General features: G+C 35.0%; 1 protein-coding gene across 1 annotated transcript in view; it reads left to right on the forward strand.

The window, feature by feature from the left end:
• The window catches only part of BCHE (butyrylcholinesterase), a 70,070-nt gene extending 60,228 nt beyond the window's left edge, over nt 1-9,842 (forward strand). Inside the window, exon 4 of the mRNA XM_065942699.1 lies at nt 9,245-9,842. Coding sequence (XP_065798771.1) covers nt 9,245-9,369 — 125 coding nt within the window. The 3' untranslated portion in view covers nt 9,370-9,842. The remainder of the gene's footprint in view (nt 1-9,244) is intronic.
• Nucleotides 9,843-11,369: the final 1,527 nt, after the last annotated feature.

Raw genomic sequence — 11,369 nt, forward strand, 5'->3', positions numbered from 1 at the left:
AATAAGGACACTTCAGAGTTGTACTTGATTGTTTAATATGCTTTTTGATTTACTTTTTGATATGCTTTTTTATTTACTTTACCCACCAAAATTATAATTATGGACTCCACCTGTTTGGGAAACATTACTTATAGACCAGAGCTCTGTGTACTCCTAAATGTTCTGGGACATGATATACAGCAGAGATGGGCTTCTGCATCCCTTGGCAGAGCTACAGTGCTGCCCTTGTATCCTCTGAGTGTGAATAGCAATGAGGTAACATGCATAATATGCCATGAAACTAGAAGAGGTACCATTTAACATATAACAGACTATATATTCTCAATCTTTACTTAAAATATCAGTATTTTGAAATGTTCAGCTCAGTTCAGTTCAGCTCAGTTCAGTTGCTCAGTCGTGTCCAACTCTTTGCGACCCCATGAACCGTAGCATGCCAGGCCTCCCTGTCCATCACTAACTCCCAGAGTCCACACAAATATATATCCATTGTGTCAGTGATGCCATCCAGCCATCTCATCCCCTGTCGTTCCCTTCTCCTCCTGCCCTCAGTCTTTCTCAACATCAGGGTCTTTTCAGATGAGTCAGCTCTCCACATCAGGTGGCCAGAGTATTGGAGTTTCAGCTTCAACATCAGTCCTTCCAATGAACACTCAGGACTGATCTCCTTTAGGATGGACTGGTTGGATCTCCTTGCTGTCCAAGGGACTCTCAAGAGTCTTCTCCAACACCACAGTTCAAAAGCATCAATTCTTCTGCGCTCAGCTTTCTTTATAGTCAAACTCTCACATCCATACATGACTACTGGAAAAACCATAGCCTTAACTAGACAGACCTTTGTTGGCAAAGTAATGTCTCTGTTTTTTAATATGCTGTCTAGATTGGTCATAGCTTTCCTTCCAAGGAGCAAGTGTCTTTTAATTTCATGGCTGCAATCACCATCTGCAGTGATTTTGGAGCCAAGAAAAATAAAGTCATTCATGGTTTCCACTGTTTCCCCATCTATTTCCCATGAAGTAATGGGACCAGATGCCATGATCTTAGTTTTCTGAATGTTGAGGTTTAAGCCAACTTTTTCACTCTCTTCTTTCACTTTCAAGAGGCTCTTTAGTTCAAGAAAGTTAGAGATACCAAGGGAACATTTCATGAAAAGATGGGTTCAATAAAGGACAGAAATGGTATGGACCTATCAGAAGCAGAAGATATTAAGAAGTAGCAAGAATAAACAGAACTATACAAAAAAGATCTTCACAACCCATATAATCATGAAGGTGTGGTCACTCCCACTCACCTAGAACCAGACATCCTGGAATATGAAGTCAAGTGGGCCTTAGGAAGCATCACTATGAACAAAGCTAGTGGAGGCGATGGCATTCTAGTTGAGCTATATCAAATTCTAAAAGATGATGCTGTGAAAGTGCTGCACTCAATATGTCAGCAAATTGGAAAACTCAGCAGTGGCCACAGGACTGGAAAAGGTCAGTTTTCATTCCAATCCCAAAGAAAGGTAATGCCAAAGAATGCTCAAACTATCGCACAATTGCACTCATCTCACATGCTAGTAAAGTAATGCTCAAAATTCTCCAAGCCAGGCTTCAGCAATATGTGAACCGTGAACTCCCAGATGTTCAAGATGGTTTTAGAAAAGGCAGAGGAACCAGAGATCAAATTGCCAGCACCTGCTAGATCATCAAAAAAGCAAGAGAGTCCAGAAAAACATCTATTTCTGCTTTATTGACTATGCCAAAGCCTTTGACTGTGTGGATCACAGTAAACTGTGGAAAATTCTGAAAGAGATGGGAATACCAGACCACCTGACCTGCCTCTTGAGAAACCTGTATACAGGTCAGGAAGCAACAGTTAGAACTGGGCATGGAACAACAGACTGGTTCCAAATAGGAAAAGGAGTACATCAAGGCTGTATATTGTCACCTTGCCTATTTAACTTATATGCAGAGTACATCATGAGAAATGCTGGGCTAGAAGAAGCACAAGCTGGAGTCAAGATTGACAGGAGAAATATCAATAACCTCAGATTTTGAAATGGGAGGATCATAATTTGAAGCAAAATAAGCTGAGAGTATGGGAAATGTTTAAATGACTAATTTATTATAAAATCAACTTAGTCATTCTGGTTGAAGCACATGTGGTCTATTGCAGTGTGTGTGTGTGTGTGTGTGCATGCTAAGTCGTCTCAGTTGTGTCTAACTCTTTGCAACCCTATGGACTGTATCTTGCCAAGCTCCTCTGTCCATGGGATTCTCCAGGCAAGAATACTGGAGTGGGTTACCATGTCCTCCTCCAGGGGATCTTCCCAACATACGTATGAGACCTGTGTCTCTTAAATCTCCAGCATCCGTTGGCTGGTGGGCTTTTTACCACTAGCACCACCTGGGAAGCCCCTACTGTAGTGTATTTGTGGATAAAATAAAATTTCCATATCAACAGTTTTTGAAGATGTACTTCAAAATCTCTATCTCTAAATATCCAACTTCTATAAAGCAGTTGAATAAACCAACTCCTCTATTTTTGGCTAGATGCTGCTCTCTCCTACCCAGGGCTGAACAGCTTCCTAATGTAGAGAACACTGTGCTGTATGGAAACACGTATCTCACTCTGGGATACTCCCAATGTGTCTTGAAAACATATTTTATATTTATCACTATTTTTTCAGGTAATTACCCCAAAGTAGTTTTATGGAATATATTTAGTAAATTTTAAAGTAAATGTATGACATAATTGTTATAATATCAACAATGTATTCATTAGTAATAATAATATTTACACTTAAATAAACAATTAGTTTGAAATGTCATGTCTTTAGGTTTTATAAACAAATAATGTAGAGGGATTTAAATATTAAGAAGATATGTTATTAACATACCTTATATTTATCAAGTCATAAAACTTTCAACATTTTACTCTTCAATATTCTGAAAATTTGGTTCAGATGACCTGGGTTGAAGATTTTATGGAAATACATTTTGGTTTTTTTAAAAGCAAGGTAACTTCACAAAGGAAAATTTCAAAAAATAAATACTGAACAGGACTTCTTAAAAGGAGAAATGTTTATTTCACTCACAATGGAAGTACAATAAGCATAAGTACCTTCTGAGCAGTTATTTCCATCTGAGTAGTAAATATGCTCAAAAAAATGATCCTTAAGATTTGTTTAACACTCAAATTCTAACTCTTAACTTCAGACTATATTTCAGCACACACCTGTGCTCTTATTGCAAGCACTTGAAAGAAATAAAATACACTGTTTCAACTGTTAACAAATTCAGATTTTTTGCTAAGAATATAACTACAATGTTTCATAATCACAAGAAATGGAAGTAGAGAAATGACCCATTCAATGTTGACGAAATATCAATATTTTTCATTAAAATTGAGGAAGTAAATTCATATAAAGGGAAAAAATTGACCTATGCATCTTCTCAGATTAAAAAAAAAAAAAAATCAGATCCAATTGTTCCTCCTTTGGCCTTTGAATAAATCATGAAATACTGCTTGATACAACTAAAGAAGGCAAATGCAAATTTAAGAGCTGACATATTATTCTGATTGGTCACTTTGGAATCTCATATTCTGCTATTTGCTAATTAGGTAGCAAGAATGCAAACAAAAATGGTATAGTGAAAAGGTAGTTTGAAGGAAAAATATCAAGCAGTTTTTCATATTTGATTTTTCCATGCATTGTTAAAAGCAAAACAAAGCAAACAAATAAACAAAAGACTTTGAGCTATTTGGATCAGAGTAACTGATTTATTTATTTCACTGTAAAAGCATACGAAGTCTTCACAAAACCCAGTTTGAGTTATCATGAAAGTGAAAGTTGCTCAGTATGTCTGACTCTTAGCGACTCCACGGACTATACAATCCACATGGAACTCTCCAGGCCAGAATAGACTTTCCAACCCACGGATCGAACCCAGGTCTCCCCCATTGCAGACAGATTCTTTATCAGCTGAGCCACAAGGGATGTCCAAAAATACTGGAGTGGGTAACCTATCACTTCTCCAGCAGATGTTCCTGACAAGTTTATCGTAGTTCACGCCATCTCATCACACACCTCAAATTATAACAGGGCAATTAGTAAGTTTATGATTTGCTTTATAAAAAATTATGAATCCCTTTGCAATTTTAATAACTGGTTGAAAAATAGGAAAATAAGCAAGTAAAGGGGACAGATGATATTTTTATGATCTCTCAAAGCACAGGAAATGTTACTTTTTATTGTAATGTTTAGTACCATTCAGTATCAATGTAATTAATGTCTTCTACCTTCATCTTTATTGACAATAACAATAACTTCTCGTATGTTCTGTCCTAACTCCTCAGACTTGGCTAGTTAGACTTAGTTCTGGTAAAATATTGCTCACCCTTTTTTCACTGACCAGACAAAAAAAAAAAAAATAGTTTAATTATATCCTTCTTTGTGTAGCAAAGACTGCTGACTTTCCCCCAAATGAAACACAATGTGGGCAAAACAAAGATCATGCAAGTCCTGAAAAAGTTGTATCAGTGTGTTTTTAAATTACTGATATTAATCTAGGTCTACACTGATTCAATAAAGAACAAAGTTAGGAATGAATTTTTGTAACAAAGGCAGTAAGTTCATTTCCAGAGCTCCCCATAGATGCATATAGTTTAATTCCAAAATGTACACACCATCTCAATTATCCCTCATGGCAACACTGCAAAATAGGGATTACCAACTCCATTTACAATTGGAAAATTAATTTGAAAAGTTAATTATTTTTATACTAATATCATAATTGGTCAAGCTGGAATTTCAACCCATGTCACTCCAAAGTTTATGTTGATGTTCTTTTCTTTATTTCACAGTGCAGCACCCTGTTAACTACAAAACAAATAGAACTACATCTCACTGATGATGATAAATCCCACTTAGGTATAACAGTATTCTAGTTTGGGAGGAAAAAAGAAGTAGGGGAGGAGAAAAAAATTGTAATTTTGGTTATGATTTATGACATAGGACTAAGGTTTTTTTTTTTTTTTTTAATTGTCTTCATTACAGTGTATCCAGTTCCTTTAGATTCTGTTAGAAAATAATTAAATGTTTTGTACTGCATTGTCTCAATCAATATTCAGTAATTCTAAAGGGAAAATGTAATCAGATTTACAGAGCATTTTGACATTAGAAAGTAAACTTTTAGTAAGTAAATCGTATAGATATTTGATTATGACCCAAAAAGAAATAAATTTATGTTTACATGAATCAGTGGATTTTATATAATTCCAAAGAAAAGAAAATCAGATATAAGACCTTTTCTCTAAATATTAAAATTCATCATCTAAATGCTAAATTACCAGTCACTTATTTGTTATACCAAAAGTTTTGTTGTTTCTAAACTTTAGAGTTCTTATTTTGTGTAAATAAATTTAAAACAGCATTTAATTATCATAAAAAAGAACAGAAGAGTGTATCATTTGATAGGATATTTAATATCTTTCTTCCACATCTACTGTTTTTTGACTCTTTAGAAAAGTTCTTCTATTCACAAAAAAAGTATAGCCATTGACCTTTACAAAGGCATTTTACATAGAAATAGGAAATTTTTTCCTATAAACTCAAATATAAACTCACAAATATTTGTCCAATGTCCAAGCACTGTGAACATTTCAAACCTAAATATATCTTAAATTACAGGGGATCTCTTAATGGCATTAAGTGTTTTCACTGTCATTTAACAAAAAACAAATCACTGAATGTGCTCCGTTGTTAATAATATGAAGACATTTTTATATATACATTATATTGTAGTATGAGATCACATGAACATTCTCCTAACTAACACCTCTCAAAGTTATAATTAATTTCAAAATTCCTAACTGAAAAGTATATAAAAAAATTGTCAGTTTCTATTTTCACAATAGTTGAAATAACTTAAACTTGTTTTTAATTTAATGACTGTAGCTTAGCATTCTAAAGACTTAAAAATGAGAGAACTACAAATATATAAAATACTTATAGATTTAAATAAACCAACTTCTAGCTTTATTAAGTTCAGTTCAGTTCAGTCGCTCAGTCATGTCTGACTCTTTGCGAACCCATGAACTGCAGCACTCCAGGCTTCTCTGTCAATCACCAACTGCTAGAGCTTGCTCAAACTCATGTCCATCGAGTCGGTGATGCCATCCAGTCATCTCATCCTCTGTCATCCCCTTCTCCTCCTGCCTTCAATCTTTCCCAGCATCAGGGTCTTTTCCAGTGAGTCAATTCTTTGTATCAAGTGGCCAAAGTATTGGAGTTTAAGCTTCAGCAATGAACACCCAGGACTAATCTCCTTTAGGATGGACTGGTTGGATCTCCTTGCTCTCCAAGGGACTCTCAAGAGTCTTCTCCAACACCACAGTTCAAATGCATCAATTCTTCTGTGCTCAGCTTTCTGTATAGTCCAATTCTCACATCCATACATGACTACTGGAAAAACCATAGCTTTGACTGGATGGACCTTTGTCAGCAAAGTAATGTCTCCTCTTTTTAACATGCTGTCTAGGTTGGTCACAGTTTTTCTTCTAAGGAGTAAGTGTCTTTTACTTTCATGGCTACAGTCACAATCTGCAGTGATTTTGGAGCCCAAGAAAATAAAGTCTGTCACTGTTTGCATTGTTTCTCCATCTATTTGCCATAGATCCAGATGCCATGATCTTAGTTTTCTGAATGTTGCATTTTAAGCCAACTTCTTCATTCTCCTCTTTCACTTTCATCAAGAGGCTCTTTAGTCACTGTTCATTTTCTGCTATAAGGGTAGTGTCATCTGCATATCTGAAATTATTGATATTTCTCCTGGCAGTCTTGATTCCAGATAGTGCTTCATCCAGCCTGGCATTTCTCATGATGTGCATATAAGTTAAATAAGCAGGGTGACAATATACAGCCTTGACGTACTCCTTTCCCTATTTGGAACCAGTCTGCTGTTCCATGTCCAGTTCTAACTGTTGCTTCTTGGCATGCATACAGATATCTCAGGAGGCAGGTCAGGTGTTCTGATATTCCCATCTCTAAGAATTTTCCACAGTTTGTTGTGATCCACACAGTCAAAGGCTTTATTGTAGTCAGTAAAACACAATTTGATCTTTTTCTGGAACTCTCTTGCTTTTTCAATGATCTGACAGATGTTGGCAATTTGATATTGGTTTCTCTGCCTTTGCTATATTCAGCAAGAAAATCTGGAATATCTCAGTTCACTTACAGTTGTAGCCTGACTTGGAGAACTTTGAGCATCACTTTGCTAGTGTGTGAGATGAGTGCAATTGTGCAGTAGTTAGAGCATTCTTTTGCATTGCCTACTTTGGGATTGGAATGAAACCTGACCTTTCTAGTCCTGTGACTACTGCTGAGTTTTCCAATTTGCTGACATATTTAGTGTAGCCCTTGCACAGCATCATCTTTTAGGATTTGAAATAGTTCAACTGGAATTCCATCACCTTCACTAGCTTTGCTTGTAATGATGCTTCCTAAAGCCCACTTGACTTCACATTCCAGGATGTCTGGCTCTAGGTTAGTGATCATACCATCATGGTTATCTGAGTTATGAAGATCTGTTTTACATAGTTCTTCTGTGTATTCTTGCCACCCTTTCTTAATATGTTCTGCTTCTGTTAGGTAACTACAATTTCTGTCCTTTTTTTTTGTGCCCATCTTTGCATGAAATATTCTATTGGTATCTCTCATTTTCTTGAAAAGATCTCTAGTCTTTCCCATTCTGTTGTGTTCCTGTTTCTTTGCATTGATCACTGAGGAAGGCTTCCTTGTCTCTCCTTGCTATTCTTTGGAACTCTGCATTCAAACGGGTATACCTTTCCTTTTCTCTTTTGCTTTTCACTTCTCTTCTTTTCTCACCTATTTATAAACCCTCCTCAGACAACCATTTTGCCTTTTGCATTTCTTTTTCTTGGGGGTAGTCTTGATCCCTGCCTCCTATACAGTGTCACGAACCTCCATCCATAGTTTTTCAGGCACTCTGTCTATCAGATCTAATCCCTTGAATCTATTTGTCACTTCCACTGTATAATCGTAAGGTATTTGATTTAAGTCATACCTGAATGGTTTAGTGGTTTCCCCTACTTTCTTCAATTTATGTCTGAATTTGGTAATAAGGAGTTCATGGTCTAAGCCCCAGTCAGCTCACAGTCTTGTTTTTGTTGATTGTGTGGAGCCTCTCCATTTATGGCTGCAAAGAAAATAATGAATCTGATTTTGGTATTGACCGTCTGGTGATGTCCATTTGTAGACATGTCCATTTGTAGTCCATTTGTTGTTGGAAGAGGTTGTTTGCTGTAACCAGTGCTATCTCTTGGCAAAATCTCCTAAAAACGTAAAACATAAGAGTACCTCAAATACATTAAATACCTATAGATTTGAATAAATCATCTTCTTGCTTTATTACATCTATTTATATTAGGAACTTAAATATATGATTTTAAAAGCTTATAATTTAAGAGCTTCTATTGTTTACAATCTTTATTCTTTAATATAATACACTTTTCAAATAGATCAAGTTTCAAGTTTTTTGTATTACAAAACCATTTTTGGTTCATTGTCTCATATTATTTCTGGCAGAAACAGTCCTCTCCCCTGACACATGCATACACTTTGCAAACTGCTGAAAAACTCCTTGGTCATCATTCTAATTTTCAAAGCAGTTAATAAACTTCTATCTTACACTATTTTTAATAAACTCTTTTCAATGACCAGACTTTGTGTGTAATGAAAATATATTGATATAGAATGAATGTAAAATCTATGTAGAATGCCAATTACAAAGTTCTCCTAATGCATTAATAATAAATATTTATATATGAGCATTTTCATCAGAAATGATAATACTCTGCTATATAATTATATATGCAAAATAGATGCATTAAATGAGATTTTTACTACGCTTAGGGGATTCTAGAAAATAATATTTATATATCTTCTCAGAAACTAAAGCAAAAATATGTAATATAATTTGACATAATATACAAGCTCATGTGTGTAACATTTTATGTTGAATACATCTTGTATGTATATATTATTTTCATTTTCATATAGTATATTTAAAAATTTATTACAGTTTTTTCATGTAGTGAAAGAAGTTTATAATAAATAATAAATTAAAAGATCACTGTGCAGTGTGCTAGGAGAAAATGACATCTGAAATCAAAATTATTTTTAATTAACATAAACAGAGATTGAAATGTAGATTAATACAACTCATTCCGTGTTTTACAGGAAATATTGATGAAGCAGAACGAGAATGGAAAGCAGGATTCCATCGCTGGAACAATTACATGATGGATTGGAAAAATCAATTTAACGATTACACTAGCAAGAAAGAAAGCTGTGCAGGTCTCTAATTAATAGATTTACCTTTTATAGGATGTTCATTTTCCTGTAGATCAAGGCAAAACTATCATTGGCTCTCTTACACTCCTGGTAAGAAAGCTATTATGTATAAAACAAAAATGCCAAAAGGATAAAATCAATTCCTCTCTTCTTTCACTTAGTATCGTACCTAGCATTTCAAAACCCAAATGGCTAGAACTAGTTTAATTAAATTTCACATTATAAAGTATGACAATTAATTATATGCATATTAAAACAATCTGCAGCTTCAAACTCTCTCTTTACTGAATAACTTTAAGAAAATTTTTCCCTCAAATGTATCTGAGTTCTGTTTCCAAACTCCAATTTATTTTTATTACCACTGATAAAATATATTTTTAAAAAATGGATGGGAGGTCTTGAAACATTACATACTGTGATTTACAATATTATTTCCTTTTAACTAATTTATGCATTTAATGTTAACAACAAGATACATTAAAACAAACAAAGTAATTGGCTGCTTTGGTTTTTCTTTTATATGAAGGCAAGAAAATTTATTTAAGAGAATCTTAAAATAAGAGGCTTGATCACTTGGAATCATCTAATGATAGAAACAAAATGTCGCAACCAAAAGGCAAAATGTAAAAGAATATAATTACTTATATTTTGAATTTTTTAAAGATGTGTATGCTTATAGTCCTCAAATTATATTCCTGATCTTTCAACTTTTTTCTTTCTCACATGCTCACTCCTCAACTCTCCCCAAACATGTCCACATGTAAATTACTCTTCCTGTAATGCAAAAAGTATGTACTATTTGAAATATCCCTTGACTGGACCCACATATATCAGGATTTTAGTAAAGAAATTGTTCAGTTTCAAAAAAGAAATGATTATATTTTCTTCAGAAAAATTCCATTGTTTTAATAATTTTAAAAGTTACAAATCTGCATTTACTAACTTTCATGACAAGGGAACACATCCCATGAATAAATTCACTGTCTCCCATTAAAGGGACGATGTCAGGAGATTTTAAATCCCAGGAAAGAGCAGCACTGTTTTTGTTTTGTTTTGCTGTTTTGCTTTGTCTTAAATGGCCATCACCTCTTTTTTCTTTTTTTAAACAGTTTTATGGATTTTTCAGGCTGTGCTGGGTCTTCGTTGCAGTGTGGGCTTTCCTCTAGTGTGGCAAATGAGAGCTACTGTTCTTTGCAGTGCACAGGCTTCTCACTGCGGTGGCTGCTCCTGAGGAAGCAGGCCCCAGGGCACCCCTTCGCAATTGGCACATGGCCTCCGTGGTTGCGGTTCCCAGGCTCCGGAGCACGGGCTCAGAGGTCAGCGTGCAAAGGCTGAGTTGCTCTTAGGCACGAGAGACATTCCCGAATCAGACCCGTGTCTCCTGCCTTGGCAGGTGGATTCTTTACCACGGATCTACCAGGGAAGCCCAGGGCAGTATTGTTGATTATGCTAACTAAGCACTGAAAACTAGTACTCAGTATAGATTAAAGACATGACTGAGTGACTAACACCGCCAACAGAATGTGCTTATTTGACACTAAGTAATAATAGTAATTCAGATGCAAGATGACTAATCAGACTTTTAATTTCTGTTTCCCATCGCACTTTTCATCTTAAAAGTATTGACTATTTTGTGAACTCTCAAAAATATGGACAAGCAATCATTCTTGCCAGCCTCAGAAAGAGATGCTACTAGGATTAATTACATAATGATTATTAAACTAGCTAGGTGAATACACCAACTTGCTTTTCTCCTCAGAAGCATTTGCAGAAGTCTTTTGCTTGAGGCAGTTACTATATTACCTTGTTTTTCTGAGTTAGGCATTCTGTTCTAATTATTTTTTATTTCCTTCAATGGTTAGGGGAGAAAAAACAGGAGCAGAGAGGATTTATCAAAGAAGCCTCTGGATAATAAACTATAAAAATGTATTTAACAGTGTTAAACACCATTTTTAAATCCTTGAAGTAACTATATCAAGAGAATGATCTAAAAATAAGAGAGATAGAATGA

This window comes from Muntiacus reevesi, chromosome 8 (genome assembly GCF_963930625.1).
Source record: "Muntiacus reevesi chromosome 8, mMunRee1.1, whole genome shotgun sequence".
Taxonomy (NCBI): domain Eukaryota; kingdom Metazoa; phylum Chordata; class Mammalia; order Artiodactyla; family Cervidae; genus Muntiacus; species Muntiacus reevesi.